A 20,587-nucleotide genomic window follows, 5' to 3' on the forward strand; every position below is an offset into this window, starting at 1 on the left:
CCCTCCCCCCGGCCCCTTAAGAAACTTCTTCTTTTTAAACCTAGGGCAGTCCTTTCATTTCTTCACTCTTTTTTTTTACACCGACGAGGGATGAAGGGGTGAGTTTGAGGGAGCAAGAGCGGTTATACATAATGCAGAGAAGCCCTCAGGCGGTACTATACGAATTACGAAAAAAAAAAGGAGAATAAAAATGGCGGTACACCTCGTTCCTCTGGTCGTTAAGAGGGATGACTTGTTTTATTTGTGCAAGTGGATGGAAATGAATGGTCACTCAATCGAATATTCAGGAGTTCAATAAGAATTCAATTAAAATTTGTTTAAGTGGGAAAATATTTATCGAAGTCATTCGGTAGAATTGAATTTAGTTGACTTGTCATTCATGACGCGGAATTATTAATAATTAATAATCGTTAATTGAATATAATTAATTAATGGAGGAATTCATTCAGTAAAAGTCCAGATCAAAATTTCACGCAATGAAAATTCAACGAATTAATTAGTCAATTCGCTTGAATAATTAATTCATTTAATTTTTAATGCCTCGATGTGTTTTTTAATGTGCAGCAAAAAAGCACGGCTAAAAATAAAAAAAAAAGGGGATGGAAAATAGCGGAAATATTCCCGACAATAATTCAATGAAAATTTGTTTGACTGGGAAAATATTTATCGAAGTCATTCGATAGAATTGAATTTAGTTGACTTGTCATTCATGACGCGGAATTATTAATAATTAATAATCGTTAATGGAATATAATTAATTAATGGAGGAATTCATTCAGTAAAAGTCCAGATCGAAATTTCCCGCAATGAAAATCCAACGAATTAATTAGTCAATTCGGTTGAATAATTAATTCATTTAATTTTTAATGCCTCGATATGTTTTTTAATGTGCAGCAAAAATGCACGACTTAAAATAAAAAATAGGGGATGGAAAATAGCGGAAATAATCCCGACATTGTAAATAGTGCGCGTTACCCACAAGTAAACAATAAAAAAAACCTTTAAACAGTTAAAAAAAACCCGAGTAATTCTCCCTCTCACTGTTTATCGCTCATTTCTCCCTGGAATTTTTACCCACTTCTCCGTTTTTTTCCCTTTTACTTCTTGCCATTCTCTTTATTCCTTAAGGCCAATTGTTAGTGAGTTCCTCTCAACCGTTTTTTTCTTTTTTTTTTTACCAACGACTCCATTGTACCCTAAGACCACCGACTATTGGCGGATGACCACCGACAAAACCCACCATTTTTTATTCTCCCTTTTTTATTATTTCTCCGCAATTCTATTTCTCGTTCTCCACCACCAGAAAATATATTTATCGACTGTTTGACTTACCGATTGGAGCGTTTCCGTTATTTCGCGTATATAGACACTCGACTGATCGATTCTCAACTCCAGGGGTTTTCGTTTACTTTAGGTAATCGGGTATCCATTCAGGTCTCTGTACACATTGAAAAATGGAGTTTAAATTTTTTACGGAATCAGCGTAATTCGTATTTATTCAGATTTAAAACTAGAGAAATCTTACAATGAAATTCACTGGCTGTTATATCAGAATTTTTCGTGTGGAAATGAGGAAAGTTTTATTGTGATACTATTTCCTGGAAATTTCAGGACATGGCCTCGAGACTTATCAGGGAATCGGCAGTTCCGAGAAATTTATTCCAGAATTTTGTAAACACTGAAATTACAGATTTTCGTGGGAATTGAAAGATTTCATTGAAAATTCAGGAAAATCTGCGATTTCATTGATTTGACATTGGAGTTTTCAATAATAATAATCTATCATTGTAAAATTCAATGGGTCCTATATTTTTTCGCGAGTTCAATTAGATTGTCAAATGAATCGTTTGATTTCACACAGACTTCACATAGGACTTCCGACATTTAGAATTCATACCCAGCTGTCCGGGTAAAAAAAAATTGTGATCGGAATATTTTTTCCAAATTTTCGAAAAATTCTGGAAAACTCTGCAGAAATTTTTTTTTATCAAACAAAAGAAAATTCGAAAAAAAAACAAATTTATATTTGGAAAAGGTTTTGAAAATTTTTTCAACAAATTGAATATGGAAATTTATAGGGGGAATTAACTCTCATGGAGTGATTTAAAATTTTTTCATCTTTTGAAAAATCAAGGCTTGAAAAATGTTTTCAAAAATTCACTAACGGCGCAATAATGAAAATTCCTGGAGAAAGTGAAGAGTTCTGAGAAGCGGATCGAACGAAAAGTTTCCCAGAATTTTTTTGAAAATTTGGAAAAACTATTCTGATTACAATGTTTTTTTACCCGGGTGTTAGTGAAAATATGAAAAAAATTGTAACAGTAACTTCTCCCATTTCTCTTTCGGGTTTTTCATTTTTTTGAGGACTCGGGTGTCCGTATACATCCTCATTCCCTCCCATTCCCATCCAGAGGATGCAAACACGGTTTGCATACAGCTAGTGTAAATACTCCCAGAAAAAAATTGTAAAACCAAAGAAAAAACGACCGGAAACAAAAATTCACCTTCATTCCCACAGAAACGAGTGAAATGAAAAAAAAATCATATTGCCATTTTTCCATCCCAATTTGCATCGATATGAAATTTATTTTAACCTTCGCCCCCCAAAAAATTGAAGAAAAAAGAAAATAAAACGGAAATGATCAAACCAGATAAATTAAATTCTTCACTTTCTGATTACTAATTTATCTTGGCAATGATACATTTCACAAAAAAATCCTATAGATCATTCTTATAGATAATTGAATTCCCTTGAAAAAATATCTTTTGATATTTTTTCCTAAGACCAATAGCTTTCTGGTAAATCCGGTGTGCCGAAGTGGCACACTAGGAAAACTCCTTTTGTTCAGAGTCCAGTTTACAGCCAATATCTCCGAATTGCAGAAACATATCAAATTTTTTGCACTTACATCTCTTATAGAAAAATATGAGAGCTACCAAAAAGATATCCACGAAAATTTCATTATCTTTCTTCAATTCCGAGAAATTGGCAAAAAATGGGACTCGAAAAAAATGCACTCATTCCAGTTTACCACTTCGCAACAGAATCGATGTTCCTCAAAATTGTCAAATCGATTTATCCCATTGCACCATTTCCCTATTTTCTCCATATTCATATTTTCATTTACTCAGTAAACAAGAAGACAGAATATATAACCGAATACATACAGCGAATCTATAGAAACACGTAGAGAAGTTTGAAACTGGGTGCACAACTGTTATCGCCTCTCTTAAATCGACCATGGTTATCGCAACCTCTTATCGCGTTTGAACTAACACTTGAATTTCCATCAGAATTTCAAAAAGGACCTGTTCCACCCACCCCATCCTCATCCCCGTCCACCCCCCGAATGAAGCAAAAATAAGAATATCTAGAGCTCAGGAAAAATAAAGTGTTCTCTAAAATCTATATTTTTTGTAGTAAACGTTTGTATTTTCCTTTGCCTGATTGAGAAAAAAAAAAGAGAGTAGTTTTATGGGAAAAGTGTCGACGCAGAGGAAGCAACGGGTAGTCACGTATTTCGCATTAAAAATTAAAGTCGTTTCCACGGACGCCTGCGGAAACGCTGAATTACACTGGAGGACATTAATCATCCTGCCTCTTCACTCCACCTCTCCGCCATTCTTTCCGCGTTCATTTTGAAGCAGAAATGATAATAATTCTAATATTAAAATTCACCGAGCATTGATTTCCCCAGGTCCCCGAGAGTTCCGAACAAACCACGGCTTTCAAGAAATCCGATTTTTCAATCTGGGCATATTTTCCACGTTTTCCATATTTTCCATAAATTCCCGACGCAATTGTCACAGTAGGAAAAAGAAAATCTCCCTTCCTTATCTGATGCCAATATCCGGCGAATAAATAAATAAAAAATCCTATCCCTCTGTTTCCTCCGGGAGTACAATGAATTTTACGACAGCGGACAATATTTCCTCATCCCCATGAAATAAAATAAAAAAAAAAAGGTATAAAATTGAGTGTCACGTAGTGGCAATACGCCACGAATATCCCTCGGAGACAGACGATTGGAAAACGTCTCGTCTTTTACTTTCCAATAATTTTTTTTTCACCCCCAAACCACCCCTTCATTCCTCTCATTTTCCACTCCCCCTGCCTCCCATCGCCCACTTGGACATTTCGATTTCACCTAAAAGAGACTCCATCCACGTCTCAACACGTCACTCTACCCTTCGGATTTTCCTGGAAAATCGAGATCCCTTGTCACGTGATTTTACTTTCTCTTTTATGTCATTTTTTAAAATATTTTTTGGTATCACTTCTACCTTTCGGTTCGGCGTGCAAGAAAAATTTCAGTGAAAAATTAAAAATACCAGAGAATTCACACGGAATTTTTCAAGAAAGAGAGAAATTCAAGTAATTTCACAATTTCAGACAATGGCGTGCGAAATTGTAACTTTCCTTATTGTTATATAATGTTTACATACTTTCTTTCTCCGTACACGATCGTAAAGCGTAAAAGTAAATTGTGTTAACTATTTCTCCCTGTGTAACCTTAATCTCGCGATAATTTACGGTAGAATGGAGTTGACACTTGGGAAAATGGATAACTCTTTCGAAATGTTGTAACAAACTCCACTGACATCCGGTATATCACCATTATAACTGGTGGAAACTTGTCGGGAGTGGGTGGTAAAGGGTTGACAAGGAGAAGAACTGTAGAGCAGAACCCTTACCCTCCCTGTCCCCGTCCACCCTTCGAACCAACCCCTGAGGAAAGTGCCCCTAAACGACTCGAATGTAAGTTTCCACACACGAGTGCCTTCTGAGGTCCTGCAAACACTATTTTCACCTCCCGTCTCTAAAATTTTCCACGGGATTTTTCCGGATATCTCCGTGTCCCTCGACTTTTCCCTCTATTTTTACCCTCAAAAGAAAAATAATTTGAAAAAGAAAAAGCCCCACTTTTCACCCTCTCACAAGCTTCATGACTCCTTCTGGATTTTTTTTTTCCCATCTTTCTATTTTTTTTTATTTATTTTTTGGTTTTCCATTCGTCGCACTCAAGACCCGTAAATTCAAACAGTTGGGGTGGGGGAGGAAAATATTACTGTCTGCCATTTGAATTTCTGAGGGATGAAACAAATTTATTCAGAGAAATTTGGATGCTCTCCAGTGTAATTATTTTTTTCGAGGGCGAGGGGAATTTCAATGGGTTTGGGGTGAATTAATTATGTGGGGCGAAGCATTCGATGGTTTAATTAGGTTTTCATGTTGTTAATAAGTTGAAAGGGGAGATAGAATTTTTTTCTCCTGAGGTCTTTGTCTTCCTGAGGAAAATTACAAGAAAAAATCCAGGGGTTTTTTCAAGACAATGCAATTGGGAATCTATTTCGAATGGTTTAATTTTTCTTTAATATTGATAATGAATACTGCATTGATAATCAATGCAATTCAACGTTAATTTTTAATGAATTATGTTTTTCAGAATTTAAATGTAAAAAAATGAATTTCCACGTGGAAAAGTGGGAAAATGAAAATGTAAATGGAAATGGACGGTTCTGTACAAATATTTTGTTACAACCGCATCGGGCGTTACAACAGGCTCGTTGGGGGTGGTAAATGGGTGGAAAATCGGGGGTTAAAGGGGTGGTAAAGGGGGATTTAGGTTGAAGGGACGAAATGGTACTCCATCGTGAGGGCAACGAACCATGGCCCACTCGTGTGACTATTCACCGAGGCAAATTTTCCAATGAAATTTTATCACTCGAGGGGTTCATTCGTCGACTCATTGAATTTTTTAAATCCCTCGCCGGCTGATTTTTTTTTTCTCACACAATAACACTATTATTCCATTATTCAATATCAATTGCTGACTAAGGGTGTAACGAAAATAAAATTAATTGAGGATCGCGGAGAGAAATTTCGTTGAGAAATATCCTAGTATATGTTTTAACCCGTGAATAAAATTATTGAAATAAAAACTGGATACACCATTCGCCTGAAATAATTGATAATAACTCGAAGGAATTATAACTGAAAAAAAAAATCAATCATTTGATTAAAAAAAATTGGAAGACTCGATTTTCCCCAACAACTAAAACCGGCAATTTTTTCTTCCCCAGTGGACTAAAAATTGTGTAAATTATTTCCCTGAAGTTATCGCCGATAAATATGGAAGTGAGATCATACGTAAGTCCCCGAGCAATTTTTAAACTCCTGAAATATTCAAATCCCAGACATTTGTAGGGATAAAATTTCCGCACATCTGAGCGCTCTCCAGTGAGAAAAATAAAACTTTCAAGACGACTAAAAAAAAGGAGAAAAATAAAAAAAAAAAGTGAGGGATTTTGAGAGAGGGATGTGAGTGCCAGGGCTATTCCCGGTGGTCACGTCACGCCGGTTTGTCACCTTTTCTAACGTGACCTCACTTTTTTCTCTTCAACAAATCACAATCTCACTCTCTCCCTCATCCCGGAAAACCCTCTGACTACTTTTTTTTTCCAACCCCTCATTTTATTATATTTCTCTTTTTATCATCCACCTCCCCGGATTTCCGCTTTGCTTCCTCATTTCCCGCCCTCAAATTCTCCAGTAAATCTCTCTCCCTCCGAGCAATTCACGCATTAAATATCATTCAATTCACAATTATTTGATTTTATTGCCCGTTATGGGGGCGGAGGAGTAATATTGCTGATTAAGGGGAAATCAGTGGGTGGGGGACAAGGGGAAGAATTATATGTGTATTTTCCCATTTTCACTGGTGGTGCGCATTTTATTATTAACGAGGTGAAATTATGACTATTTGATGTACGCGATTTTTCCAGGTGATCCCAATAGAAAAAACAACAATAAATAAAATAAATGGAATAAAACTATGAAATTCCATTCGCTGTCTCTTAAAAATTTCAAAAAAATCACTTAGAAATTGGAATTTTCTTCGTGGAAAATTCAGGGAAAATAGGAAAATCAACGCGGAATAGATCCTTTGAGTTTAAATGGAGATAATAAAAAAAAATTGCCTCAATTTTCTCTCTAGCATTGCTCAGTCATCCGTCAAGCTCTAAGCGAAACGTCAGAAGGAAAAACAGACGCCGTCGACTGGGAAATGGCCATTTCCACTAACACCTATTCGAAATTTGTTACGAGAGGAAAAACTCGATGAAAACTCGGGGGTCATCGATCACCACCTCAATTTAGAAAAAATGAAAGCGAGAAAATCCCTTAACTTTCGTACAAAAAAGCACAAGCTGGGCTTCATCCCCCAATCCACGGAAAATATTCAATCCATAAATAATTGCATGAAAAAAATAGATGACTGGACTTTTTTAATTAACAATCAAAGCCCCATGACATTATTCCATGATCTTTAATCGCATTTATAATTTTAGTCATCCGAATTTACATGTAATGTAAGTTATCTTAAAACCTATCAATTTGGGGTGAAAAGGTCACAAGACTTTTTTTTCTGAATCGATAATTATATTGCCCTCTATAAATCAAGAGATACATGGTGTTTTAATTTAGGGTTAATAAAAAAAACTAGTGAAAAGTCCGTAAAAAAATGATAATAAAGCCGAAAAATAATAAAACTGAGGGAACAATTGAATCTCATACCTCACGGAGTAATTACCCGACGAAGTAAAAAATATTCTCCCCCATTTTTCAGTTCAGCACGAACGATAATAGCTGCTGGTCCCGCGAATTTATTTGATTTTACGATAGCTGGGGTAATTTTCGTTGGCATTTTGGCACGGTAAAACTACTGGAGTGAACTCATTCCGTAAATTACAACCAAGACCTACACGTGTAAAGCTCCTCTGCATACAGTACTGAAAATTACTTGACTTTTTCACGAAGTCGTAAATGTGTTTTTACAGAAAAAAAAAAAAATTACAACACGTGTATTGGTCACGCAAGTTGTCAATGTATTATCGGTATTTTCGCTATTATTACCCCTGGAGGAGGAGAAGGTCAGTATATTCTATTCTGTCCCTCATTCCCAAGTTCAAGGATATTTTCAGAAATTCACCTAGAAATTCCATTTTTCCCCAACAAATCAGCCATTCCCAGAACAATTTGCCCCAACATATATTGATCTCCACATAAAAAATGATTTCCCTTGAATCGATAAGAACTAGTCCAATTTTTCTACTCAATTATAAATCAATAATCCCATGTTAATGCCAGAAAAAAGAAAATATGTTGATCAACATATTAATATAAAAATAAAATGTATACCTTGTTTTTTGATTTTTTTCTTTTTTTTTTTGCTTGCGAATGGAAACGGAAATTGGAGTGGAGACCGTTGTAAATAAAATAATTCCGAATATTCCCCGGGGTGAAATGCACCCTTAAACCCACACGTTACATCCCTCCAACGAGTGATGAGAATAAAAAAGCCCAATGTCTCCGTATTTTTTTTACGCTGAGTGGAATACGTGTTCTAGTACGCAACGTGCGTGCGCTTACTACACAATTTTAACCCCCAACCGTTCACTTATACCACCCCACGGACAATTGTACACACGATGACCAATGGAATTCACCACGAGTGACTTCCAAATGAATTCCGAGTTTGATTTTCCCCAGAGAGATATCCCGACGAATAAAAATCTCCAAAATCTGGACCTGCCATTTCACCGACCCCATGAAAATTCCTTCCGAGTTATAAAAAAACACCCCTTCAAAACCCCCAGAAGCCCTGACACCGGGAAAATAATTTTCCCCCCAAAACCCGTTGTTCCCCGATGTCTCGAGCAGCAAATGCAAAAAAATTCCAATTTCCACATTTTTCCTTCGATCAATCTCTAATTTTCTTCTCTATTCAACCCTCACCCCTCCCACACCCTCACGAAGCCGCCAAAACCGGCAAAAATCACTGAAAAGATCAAAACTCACCAAGTCTGTCTGCTCCAAGGTCAGGTCAGTAGGCCGCATCCACTCCCCCTCCTCTCCCCCCAAAACACACCGAAAAAAACAAAAGACAATCACCAGAATTCAATTCACCGATGAACCCTCCACACCGTCGAAAAAAAAGTCTCGTATATTCGTCACAAAAAAATCACCGAAAAATCCATATCACCGGAGCAATATTTTTCCCCAATTTCTAGGTTATGTTTTTGAATTTTATGATGAAAACAATTGATAGATCACTGATGTAACTCGTCACTCGTCAATTTATCGATGGGTTCACTTATTCTTTCATTGAGGAAGGGGTGGGGAGAGAGAGGGGGGGATTGAAACGTTTAAATTAATAGTCGGACGTTTTGACAATGTGAGATGTGTTTACTGTGTGAGCTTTGTCCAAGAACTGGCGGGAGCCTTAACTTCGTCGCACGCAAGAGGCTTCTCCCGCTCCCGGATTTTCCATCCCCACCATTCCGGTGGCCGCTATAAAGCCCCTGACGATCTCCCCCTCCACATCCCCCTTAGCCTCCCCCTCAGCGACAACCCCAACCACCCACCACCTCACGCAGATACTGAACCTAGCTCACACTGTTCCAACTGTTGAAAACCGGAGCAACTCCGTACACCCCGTGTAACTATTTGGACATACACAAACGTCTCACGAGATCGTTTGGCAATTGTTTTTTTCGGCGGGAAAAAAAGTATTTGAAAAATAGAAGAATGGTATTAATAATCGATAATCAATTGAATTGAATTTATTTTGGATTTGATTGTTTGGGATTTTTTGGCTAGAGAAAAATAAATGAATAATAAGTAGTGTAGGAATTTTTGATTTGATTGTTTGGGGAGTTTTTCGGCGGGAGAAAACGAATGAAGAAGTGAAGATAGTAAATTATTTTTTTCAAGATTTTTCTAGTGTTTTTTGATGATAAAAAATGGAGAATCGAGTGAAGAATTAAAGGGTTATATAACATTATTGGAAAATGACCGGAAACCTGAGGTCGAGCATGGATTAAATGAAACTTTAATTAAAAAATGACTGAAGTGAAAAATTAAGTCGAAGAGAAAAATTGGAAAATTGCTTTATCAATTAATTTTCGCGCGAGACGTTTTGGCTGGCGTTGGGGAACAATTTCAGATTATTCTCAAAGAGAGATGACAAATTATTAAATTGAATGAGTGAGCCTTGCCAAGAGATATCAAGCGAGAGTGGGGACGATCTTCCATTGAATTAAATCGACTTGCAACACTGCCAGATCCACTCAACATCGCCATTGTTGTTTCAATCAGCTGTTTCGCTCAATTAATTCCACAGAAAGAAGTTTCCCCATGAAACTTATGACATTTTCCCGACTCTCAGAATTAAACCACAAATATCATCAAAACCCTCATGCAAATCCACTTATTCCAGAATTCTAATTAACCGATTTCTAACCGATCATCAAAAATGTAAGAATCAAAAAAATGCAGAACGTGAATTTTCGAAAATATCTTCCAACCGATCAACCCTAGAGAAAAAAATGAAAAGATCATTTTTTTAGCCAATAAAATTGTCCACAAAAACGTTCCTACACAGATTTTTGTGAATTCACTTCCCCCTAAGATATTCCCCAATCAATTCAGGTACATTTCGTCATCTCATCTCTGACGAGAAAAAAAAGGAAATTTTTGCTGTTTTTCGTGGGTGAGGGGTTGGGCCTCCAGGAGATGCCTCGAAATGTCATCGTTTGACAAGAGTGGAGCCCCCAGGAGAGAAGATAATCCACCAGGATCCCTTTATGTCTAGCTTCCCATGAAGACACTCCATCCTCTATTTTTTCACCATTTCCCTCATTCGCGATATATTGTTATTTTCCATCAATTTTCTTTTTTCTACCCCTCACATTGCTTTTCAACCCTCGATGAGTGTAAGAATGCACCCTGGTGGAGAGCTGCGCACGGTTGTATAAGCTTGTGAAAAACGTTACCTATATGAGAGCTACATTTCTCAACAGCGTGAAAATCGATAAGCGACAAACCCCGAGAGCTACCAACCGAACCACCAAACGGGGAGAACAATCCACTGATTCTCTGACCCCGAATACCCCACTCCAACGCTGTTGCTTATCAATATTTTTTCGATACATGTGTGGAAATTGTATTTTCCTCCGCACCGTGTGGAAAAAGTGGAAAAAGTGCACTTTACCGTGGGAGAAAGTGAATTTTTTTGATCAATCGTTGCAAAAAAAAAATCGTTACTTTTAGAATTTCAATTAGAAAAGTGCATGAAAATTCGAATTTATTGCTGCACCAAAATCAATCTCGTTTGTTTTTCAGGAATTTTGAAAAAAATTGCAAAAAACTTGAATTATTTGATTTATATCTCAATTAGGGGAATAGAGGTGAAATTCCGACAGTTCATCCTTCATTTTTATCGAGGGATTTCAATTTTCTGGTCTGATGGATGGGGAGATAGCGACAAATGGAATATTGATGGCGATAAACTCTTTCTCCCCGATTTTATCGTTAGAAGTGGATATTATGAATTGAAAAACATAAAGAATCCCGAATTTTTCGATTAAAAAAAAGTCTCACCAATAATTTCATTCGAGTTACTTCAAAAAAAAAAAATGAAAATTACCCAAGAAAAATCTGGAAATGGGAGTTTTTCTTCAAATAAATTTGAATAACACATCATAATAATAATAAAAACTCGTGGCTATTCTTCACTTAATCATGCAACTAGGTGTTTACGATGGTCTGTAAAGGTCATAAACCTTGTACTTACCTTTGCCACGTCGACGTAACCCAAGCGAATCCCTGACATTCTCCATAAATAATCCATAGACGACCGCAAAATGCACTTCCACCCACTTTGCCCCACAATATTTCAAAAAGCCCCATAAAATCGGTGCCATCACCTGCCCTACTGTCCTTATCACGAGTCAAAACCACCCACCACCCATAAAAAACCGAAACTCTCAAACTCACGCTCAGAACACGCCATAAAATTTTCCTGTGTTCCTAAAAATCCCCCCCCACACTCCCGCCCCATCAATCGTCCCAAAAAAACAAAAGAGCGAGGAACTACAGCTCCCAAAATTCCCTAGAAAAAAAAATCCAAACACATGTCCGTAAAACCTTGCATAAGATGTCATGAAAATTCAAAGGCTTTGAGAATTTTTGTAATAACAATGAATTTCTTGGAGAACGGCCAAAAGATTGGACAATATTTGAACCTTAGCGGGTGACATTCGGCGGTATTCTCGCGCATGCTTATTGAAACGGGCGCGAAAATCATTGCGAGGTGTCGCTGCACTCGCGAAATAGTCTGGCACAAAAAAGCATTCATTACAGTGTTAAAACCGGTCATGGATCACAGTTAACAACCGCATCATATTCCGAGTCCCGCCGAATATATATATTTTTATTTGCCAAGTAACCAAAAACTAAAATAAATAAAATAGAGCCAACGATACGGTGTGCTGTGGCCCTTCGGTGGACTAGTCAATTAAAGTAATCAAAAATTGATAACAAAGGGGGTAATAAGGCTGGAACATGGGGGCTTACTTATCGGAGCCGATAACTAAAAAAATTTCGAGCGACGAATCTGGGGAAAATGTGGCGTTTGGCGCGAGCTCGATGCAGGGCTGGAGGGCAAGCCAAGAGGTAAATTATTAGTCAATTATCAAGCGAGGGAAAAACCATTGGACGCGTGCATTTTTTTTTCTCGGGGAGGGCCACCAATCGCTTCCGGCGAATCCCAACCTACAATTTTTCAATCCACATTTTCCGCAATTTAGAGAGAAACCGCACGTTATTTCGATATTTCATTATTTTCATATTGTTTACCTCGGTCATTTATTTCTACTTTATTCCTAATGCACCCCGAGCATTGCAATTATTTTTTGGGGTATTTGTGAATTTTCTCCAGGCATTGGAGGTAAACAATAGCACGAAATTGAAGATTTTGAGATTATAAAAATCAGGTCTTGATAGAAAAATAGCATTTGGAATGCGAGAATCAAAAATCTTGGATTGTGTTCCATTCTGGATAATTAAATGGAAATTCTCGAATTTTCTGGGAGATGAGCTGTTTGCCCCACCTCTCAAATATCTCCCCGAAAATTGTGTTTACAAAATAGACGTTTTCAGGATGCTCACAACTGCTGCATCACCTTCGACAGCAACACATCCCTCTTCGCAGTGTACGATGGTCATGGTGGTCACGAGGTAGCGACGTACTGCTCCCAGAACCTCCCAGACTTCATAAAATCCACAGAGTCCTACAAAAACGGCAACATCCCTCAAGCCCTGATAGACGCATTCCTGGGTTTCGACGCGACCCTGGCAACTCCCGAGATCGTCTCGAAATTGAAAAAAATTGCGGACTCATCCCTCCCCGAGAAAGAGCCCGAGGACTCGTGTGATTCCTCAGAAGAGGAATCAATCATAAATCTCCGTAAGGAAGCCGCGATGCCGCTGGAGCAGGTGATGCTGAAATACCAAACAGAAACAGAAAGAGGAGCGAGCTGTCCATTCCTACGTGTTCGTCGTACCAAGGCTGGCTGTTCCTCAGGATCATCACCAGGATGTTCCACATCAAACGAGTCAGACGTATCTAGCAGCAGCTCAACAAATGCCGAGGCCTCAGTTCCAAATGCGGAAAAAAATCCCGAACCAGGAAGCAGTGACTCGGATCAACTCCTGGACTCAACGAGCAACGGTGACATTCCAGGAGGGAAATCAGAGATGCCAGACAGCTCGGTGGATGCCACAGAGAAGCCAAATCTCATCACCTCCAACACAGAGATTAACGGTGAAGAAATAAAGAAAACAACACCAGACAGCAGTAAAACGGACAATGTATCGTCCTCTTGTAATTCCTGTGGTAATGGAGAGCTCGAGGAGGTGGAGGGTATTTCCAGTAGCAGCAAGAAGGCTATTGGTGAGCACAGCTACAGAACATTGCTCCAGAGGATGGAGGATGTCGAGGACTCGGATACAGATGATGAGGAAGACGAGAGTTTTCGTGATGTACCAGAGGGCAGTGATGATGACGATAGGGATGAGGAAGACAGCGATGTCGATGATGAGGACGATGGCGAGTTCAATATAACCGAGGAACCAGGGGCTGACAGTGGATGTACAGCCGTTGTAGCTATTCTGCAGGGTAATGAGCTATTTGTAGCAAATGCTGGTGACTCCAGGTGTGTTTTGTGTCGGGATGGTGAGGCTGTTGAATTGTCACTTGACCATAAACCTGAGGATCAGCCTGAAATGGCGAGAATTGTTAAAGCTGGTGGAAAAGTAACGTCAGATGGTAGAGTCAATGGTGGACTCAATCTGTCAAGAGCACTTGGTGATCATGCCTACAAGCAAAATAGTACACTATCACCTCAGGAGCAGATGATATCGCCATTACCTGATATCAAGAGGATTACTATTGATCCTAAGAGGGATGAATTTATGGTGTTGGCTTGTGACGGTATTTGGAATTTTATGTCATCTGGGGATGTCGTTAAATTCGTCAGGGAGAGGCTCAAGAAGAATGACGAGAATATATCCAAGATCTGTGAGGAGGTGAGAAAACAGGGCATGATTATTTATAAAAAATATAATTTAATTTTTTTTTTAATCAGGGAATTCTCGACAAAAAAAATTCTCGACACATTTTTCTGTAGAGTTGATAATTATGAACATAGAAGCAGTGAAAAAATTTAATTATTCTCAAATTTCGGTTTTTGGATATTTTCAGCTTTTTGATCACTGCCTGGCACCAGATACGATGGGCGATGGGACAGGCTGTGACAATATGACAGCTGTAATCGTAAAATTCAAAAATCAATCAGAACCAGAGGTGCAAAATAACGGTGAGACCGAGGAGACGGCGATAACAAAGAAGAGGCCCTTGTCATCGGAAAATTCTGAAGACCCGGAGGAATCTGTCAAGAAAGATCTACCCCTTGAAGAATGTAAACGTGCGAAAATGGAGGCAGTTTGAAGGGAAAATAATGATTAAAATCATGAACTCGATCCCCAGGACTGTCCCAAGTGAATGTGAAGTTTATCATTTCGTTAATTATTATATTTTTTCTCTCCATTGAATGCAAAATTAATCTTAATGCAAGATTAATTTATTATTATTAATGTGTCTAGTGTTTTTTCGGGTATTCGTGAATGGTAATCAACCGTTAAAGGAGCACATGAGGAGATTATTTTTCTCGTCGTCAAAAATATTTTCAATGATTCCTTTACTCTTTTAATTCAAAGGCTGAAAAATTCAATGGCCTAATCCAGTGATAAATCATCAAATTAATCGAACAATTCAAGTATTCAGGTAATAATTAACTCAACGATTATTTTTTCACCAGACGAATTAACGAATCGACAATCATGAATTTAATTTCATGAGCCAATATTTTCGTAAAACTCATATGCTCCAAAAATTAATTACATGTAAAGTTACACTTAATCTAGGAGGTGTAATAGGTATGTAAATATTTGAGATAAAATTTGAGATGAAAGAAAAAAACAAATGATTGATGAAAAAAATGAATAAATAACGTAGAGCATAGGGTTTATATTTGTAACGGGGAAGACACCATTTTTTTTTTATTTCATACGACAGTTTTAATTTTTTGAGGAAGAAGGAAATCATCTCAAGTAATTTTGGGGGGGAGGAATGAGTCTAGATGACCGGATAAAGTGAAATACGAAATTAATTTCCCTGGTATTGAATATTTTTAATAAAAATTACGAAAACCTCATCATTTTTCATTCTTATTTTCAATTTATTTCCTTCTTCCTATTGATTAATTGAATAAATTATTCACTGTTGACCGTGTTATGGGTGGATGGAAGAGATTTCAGCCAGTGATTAAAATTCAGGTTTACTGATTAAATGGATGAATTAACGAAAAAGTGAATTGTGATTGATCAATTAATTCTGAAATCCTCGCATGATTGATCGTCACGAATAGATGACTATAATTATGAGAAAAAAAAATAGTTGGCAGAAGAAGAAGACGTGCCTTCGAAATCTCTACAAATTTTTAATTTTCAGTCTTATCGACATTAATTCACCACAACCAACTGTTTCCGCAAATTAGAAATGAAATAAAAGAAGAAAAAATTAATTAACTGTTAAATGCTCGATTGTCTCCAACTGTTCCTGCTCGATTCTTCGCAATGAGTCGTACTGAATCCTCAAACGTTCCAGTTCCATTGTTTTTTCGTTGATCAAGGCCTGAAAATTTTCATTGATTTCTTTGTTTTCTGTCTTTCGTCATCAATTTTTGTTTGTAAAAAATTTTATACCTGAATTTTTTGCTTCTGGGCCTCTCGCTGCTTCGATACTGAACGCAGAAGATTTCTAGCACCTATAGTCCTCATTTTTTCTCGTTCAACTTCATTCGCGAGACTGTCAAGCATCTCAATGAACTCATCGGAATTTTTTTTGAACTCTGTTATCTCTAAAATGGAAATTTTCTCATTTACAGACAAAGAGAATTTCGATTTCCAAGTGCTGAGTGAATTTTTCAAACATGTGGAATAATTCTCAGAAAAACCGTGAGAATACTTCGAAAAGTATTTGAAACCAAAAAAAAAAAAACCTATTCCAATCTCTTCTGCTGAACAAAAAAATTGTATGACAGAGAAAAATAACGAAAATAAATCGAGAACACCTGAAATTCGAGCTGTTCGACTGTATTTTTGCCTCCAAAAAATTGTCCTGGAGTGCGTGAAGCTGTGCAAGTGCTAGCCAACCCCTCACGGTGCAGGAACGTCAACTAATTCCAGAAAAAAAAATCAAGAACTTACTGGAGACGAATCCATGACACTCAACCCTCAATTTTTCGCTCTGCCCAGCCACCTCTGGTTCCAAAATCCTAATTTTACTGAAATCATCAACGTACAGCCCATACTTAGCCAACGAATCCGCCATTTTACATGAACCCTCCAAAAATCAATTTTCATGAGACGACAAATTGTCTGTTTTTTTTTTCAATTCTGTTTGAAGTTCCCGCGCAACTCACAAGTCAGCCGCTGTTCATAAAGACTCGTGTAACCGCTAAAAGTAGACGCATTTTATTCCCATCGTCGTACACCAGGCATTTTATACGATTTTTCCACTCATTATTCTGGAGAGAAGACTTGAAAAATGGCTGATCGCCTTCCATTTCTCGTGGAATATGCGAAATCTGGAAGGGCCGCATGCAAGGCTTGCAAAGCACCAATTATCAAAGAGTCATTGAGAATCGCTAAAATTGTCCAGGTAACCACAATTTCGTCGCTGTCTCCGGTTAAAAAAAAAATCGAAATTTTATTTCCCCTTTCGAAACATGGAGGACTACCTCCCGTGGGAATGAACAATTTTTCGTTTTTATTTTCTCTGTAATTTTAAGGTTTTCCAAATGTTTTCGTTTCTGTCCAGAGTCCCTTCCACGATGGCACTCTGCCCCACTGGTACCACGAGCAGTGTTTCTGGTCAAAAGCAAAAGTGAAGACAGTCGGAGACATCGGAAATCTAGAAAACCTCCTTTGGGAGGATCAGGAGAAAATTCGCTCGAAGATCGACTCAACAGATGCAACGGATACAGTAGACCCAACAGATTCCTCAGGTGGTAAGCAATCGCGTAAACGTCCTAGCGCAAAACTCCACACAGACTTTTCAGTTGAGTATGCAAAATCAAATCGGTCCACGTGCGTGGGATGCGAGGCACCAATTCTCAAGGGCTCAATTCGCATCTCGAAGAAGGATTTCGAGAGTGAGAAGGGACAGCTGCTGGGTGGAGTGCCCCGATGGCACCACCTGGACTGTTTCTTAAATTTGCGTTCTTCCCTTGAGTTCTACGACTCTGGAGACGCTATTCCAGGCTTCGAATCCCTCTCGAAGGAGGACAAGAAGACCCTGAAATCAAAAATTCCAAAGATGAAGGCTGCAGACATTCCACCACCCCCGAAAAAAATCAAGGGCGAGCCAATAGACGTCGAGGAGAACGAGCAGATGAAAAAACAAAACGAAGAGATCTTCCAACTTCGTCAGAAACTCCAGACTCTTAAGAGGAATGAACAGATCAAGCTGTTGGAGCACAATTCGCAGTACGTCTCCAGCGACAAGGGTCAACTGCTAAACAATTTAGCAGACAGAATGATCTTTGGGGCTGTGAAGCCCTGCAAAAAATGCTCAGGTGCTTGTAACTTCGTCTCAGGCGTTGGCTACAAGTGCAAGGGTGACCTGACAGAGTGGACAAAGTGCGAGGAAGTCACACAGGATCCCGAGAGGGTAAAATTCAAAATTCCAGACGATATAAGAGAGTCAATACCATTTTTATTGGAGTTCAAACCGAAAGTGGAACGTCGTATTCTCAGAATAACAGGCCCATCGACATCGAGTGAAGTTAAAAAAGAGGAGACATCAGGCCCACTGGTGAATCGTGGTCCATTGCCCCTGAAGGGAATGGAATTTTTTATCGCTGGTAAAGGTACAAAGACTAAAGAGGATCTCAGAAAAGAAATTATGGTACTCGGGGGTCAAGTTGTATCCAGAGTACATGAGAATTTGGCAGCCGTCATTGCTGATAAGAAGGCATTTACAAAAGGTGGTAAAGCATTTGATAATGCTGAATCCTTTCGTATACAAGTTGTAACAGAGGATTTTGTTGATGAAGCGAAGGATTATACGACAGCACCAATTTCACTCATTACTCAGAAGAATATTGCCTCCTGGGGGGACGATCCTAGAACTAGAATTGCTGTTACCATGGAAAAGTCCTCGTCAAAGGGAAAGAGTGTCTACGAAAAAAAATCATCGGGTAAAGTTAAACTCACAATGAAAGGGGCTGGAGTCGTTGATCCGGCCAGTGGACTCCAGGATGTGGCTGGGATTTATCAATCTGGCAAGGATAAATACAGTGTTACACTTGGTTTAACTGACATTCAATCAATGAAAAACAGTTATTACAAACTCCAGTTACTCAAGCATGATAAAAAAAAAAAGTACTGGCTCTTCAGAAGCTGGGGGAGAATTGGAACGACTATCGGTGGAGAGAAGTGCGAATCTATGGCACTGGAGGATGCCCTGGACATGTTCAACCAGCTGTACCTCGATAAATCTGGAAATGAATGGACAGCACGTGATTATTTTGTTAAAGTTCCTGGCAAGATGTATCCCATTGATGTAGATGAGGGTGATGACTCGTCAACCACGGAGAGCCTCGAGTCAGATATCAAAAGTAAACTGAAAAAACCTGTTCAAGATCTCATTAAGCTTATCTTCGATGTTAATCTCATGAAGGAGGTGATGAAGGAGTACGAGCTGGACACTGAGAAGATGCCACTTGGAAAATTATCCAAGAAACAACTCCAGATGGCTTATGGAGTTCTCAAAGAGGTTCAGGTGCTTCTGGCAAGTGGTGATCCTAACAGGCTCAAGCTCATTGACGCCTCCAACAGATTTTATACACTCGTTCCACACTCGTTCGGTATCAAGCAGCCGACGATTCTCGATAATGAGGCGTTGATTAAAGCTAAATGCGAAATGCTGGATTCACTCATGGAGATGGAGATTGCTTATAATCTTTTGAATATCAAATCCGAAACTGGGCAGAGCCCATTAGATGCTCATTACGAGCAATTGAATACTGATATTGATGTCCTGGACAGGGAGAGCAAGGAGTTCAAGATTATCCAGGAGTACACGAAGAATACACACGCTGATACTCATTCTCACTACCAATTGGAGATTGAGGATGTGTTTGTGATTAAGAGGCAGGGAGAGGAGAAGAGATTCAAGCCATTCAAAAAATTACCCAATAGAAAATTACTGTGGCACGGATCGAGAACAACAAATTTCGCTGGAATTTTATGCCAGGGATTGAGAATTGCACCTCCAGAGGCACCTGTTACTGGGTATATGTTTGGCAAAGGTATTTATTTTGCTGATATGGTTTCAAAGTCAGCGAATTACTGCTGCACCAGCAGCAAGAGTCCAACTGGTCTTTTGATGCTGTGTGAAGTGGCACTTGGAAATATGGATGAGAGGTATGCCGCTTATTATGTGGAGAGATTACCAAAGGGCAAGCACTCGACATTTGGAAGAGGACAGACTACACCTGATCCATCCAAAAGTGGTGTCATTGATGATGGAATTGAGGTGCCCTATGGTCGTGGAATTCGTGCGAATCTTCCTACAAATAGCTCTCTACTTTATAATGAATACATTGTTTATGATGTGGCACAGGTCAAGGCTAAGTACCTCGTTCGTATGAAATTCAAGTACTCTACGTAATTCCGAGTGGGATCGACTCCCAAACGACGTGCCAAAATTCAAAATTATTTTTACTATTTTCGGCTTTCTCTTACTTATTCTCGCATTCCAGTGCGTTTTTTTCGGTTTGGTTTTGCTCATAAATTATTTTTAATTGTGAAGTTATTGATAATTATTTCTGTACCGATTAATTGTATTTAATTACATGTATTTGTGGTGATGAAAGAAATATTGAGGTGCCATTTGTAGCAGGTGGAAATGAATAAACAGAGTTTTTTTTTTGTATATGAAAATTCCATAATTTTATTTCGTTTCGACTGATTGCGTTTCTAATTATAAACATGACTTCAGAGATGGGAGTAATGGGGTTTTATTACAGTAGTGATAATTATCTCTAGAACTTCCTTCCCTTTTAATTATTCTGATTGGAAATTATGTCGAAGAAAAATGTATTATAATTTTCAATG

General features: G+C 38.4%; 4 protein-coding genes across 6 annotated transcripts in view; 2 read left to right on the forward strand and 2 right to left on the reverse strand.

The window, feature by feature from the left end:
- Hs3st-A (Heparan sulfate 3-O sulfotransferase-A) overlaps nucleotides 1-11,755 on the reverse strand; it is a 33,595-nt gene extending 21,840 nt beyond the window's left edge. Inside the window, exons 1-2 of one of the 3 annotated variants that reach the window (XM_011310421.1) lie at nucleotides 8,861-9,324; nucleotides 1,333-1,438 (exon numbers count right to left, since the gene is read on the reverse strand). Coding sequence is in view for 1 of the 3 variants with exons in the window: in XM_011310420.1 (XP_011308722.1) it covers nucleotides 11,637-11,752 (116 nt within the window). In the remaining 2 variants the exon portion in view is untranslated. Of the gene's footprint in view, nucleotides 1-1,332; nucleotides 1,439-8,860; nucleotides 9,325-11,636 lie in introns of those variants that run through there. The other 2 variants (XM_011310420.1, XM_011310422.1) reach the window with 2 other exon arrangements.
- A 436-nt stretch (nucleotides 11,756-12,191) lies between these two features.
- Nucleotides 12,192-15,987, forward strand: LOC105269853 (probable protein phosphatase 2C 21). Its single transcript, XM_011310419.1, has 3 exons — nucleotides 12,192-12,517; nucleotides 13,004-14,431; nucleotides 14,607-15,987. The coding sequence occupies exons 1-3, from the start codon at nucleotides 12,407-12,409 to the stop codon at nucleotides 14,850-14,852; spliced, it is 1,785 nt and encodes a 594-aa protein (XP_011308721.1). The 5' UTR covers nucleotides 12,192-12,406; the 3' UTR covers nucleotides 14,853-15,987.
- IFT20 (intraflagellar transport 20) lies at nucleotides 15,884-16,820 on the reverse strand. Its single transcript, XM_011310417.1, has 3 exons — nucleotides 16,673-16,820; nucleotides 16,169-16,323; nucleotides 15,884-16,097 (listed from the first exon to the last, which is right to left on the reverse strand). The coding sequence occupies exons 1-3, from the start codon at nucleotides 16,794-16,796 to the stop codon at nucleotides 15,984-15,986; spliced, it is 393 nt and encodes a 130-aa protein (XP_011308719.1). The 5' UTR covers nucleotides 16,797-16,820; the 3' UTR covers nucleotides 15,884-15,983.
- An 83-nt stretch (nucleotides 16,821-16,903) lies between these two features.
- Nucleotides 16,904-20,533, forward strand: Parp (Poly-(ADP-ribose) polymerase). Its single transcript, XM_011310425.1, has 2 exons — nucleotides 16,904-17,126; nucleotides 17,286-20,533. The coding sequence occupies exons 1-2, from the start codon at nucleotides 17,013-17,015 to the stop codon at nucleotides 20,139-20,141; spliced, it is 2,970 nt and encodes a 989-aa protein (XP_011308727.1). The 5' UTR covers nucleotides 16,904-17,012; the 3' UTR covers nucleotides 20,142-20,533.
- Nucleotides 20,534-20,587: the final 54 nt, after the last annotated feature.

The sequence above is a fragment of the Fopius arisanus genome, unplaced genomic scaffold, assembly GCF_000806365.1.
Source record: "Fopius arisanus strain USDA-PBARC FA_bdor unplaced genomic scaffold, ASM80636v1 scaffold00075, whole genome shotgun sequence".
Taxonomy (NCBI): Eukaryota; Metazoa; Arthropoda; class Insecta; order Hymenoptera; family Braconidae; genus Fopius; species Fopius arisanus.

What these genes read in the sequence shown, in the direction of transcription:
- IFT20 (XM_011310417.1), bottom strand. Translation starts at nt 16,796, where the DNA reads ATGGCGGATTCGTTGGCTAAGTATGGGCTGTACGTTGATGATTTCAGT. An exon ending in GTGTCATGGATTCGTCTCCA is followed by an intron (nt 16,324 to 16,672) that starts GTAAGTTCTTGA and finishes TTTCCATTTTAG; the next exon opens with AGATAACAGAGTTCAAAAAA. An exon ending in CCCAGAAGCAAAAAATTCAG is followed by an intron (nt 16,098 to 16,168) that starts GTATAAAATTTT and finishes GAAAATTTTCAG; the next exon opens with GCCTTGATCAACGAAAAAAC.
- LOC105269853 (XM_011310419.1), top strand. Translation starts at nt 12,407, where the DNA reads ATGGGGGCTTACTTATCGGAGCCGATAACTAAAAAAATTTCGAGCGAC. An exon ending in GCTGGAGGGCAAGCCAAGAG is followed by an intron (nt 12,518 to 13,003) that starts GTAAATTATTAG and finishes AGACGTTTTCAG; the next exon opens with GATGCTCACAACTGCTGCAT. An exon ending in TATCCAAGATCTGTGAGGAG is followed by an intron (nt 14,432 to 14,606) that starts GTGAGAAAACAG and finishes GGATATTTTCAG; the next exon opens with CTTTTTGATCACTGCCTGGC.
- Parp (XM_011310425.1), top strand. Translation starts at nt 17,013, where the DNA reads ATGGCTGATCGCCTTCCATTTCTCGTGGAATATGCGAAATCTGGAAGG. An exon ending in GAATCGCTAAAATTGTCCAG is followed by an intron (nt 17,127 to 17,285) that starts GTAACCACAATT and finishes GTTTCTGTCCAG; the next exon opens with AGTCCCTTCCACGATGGCAC.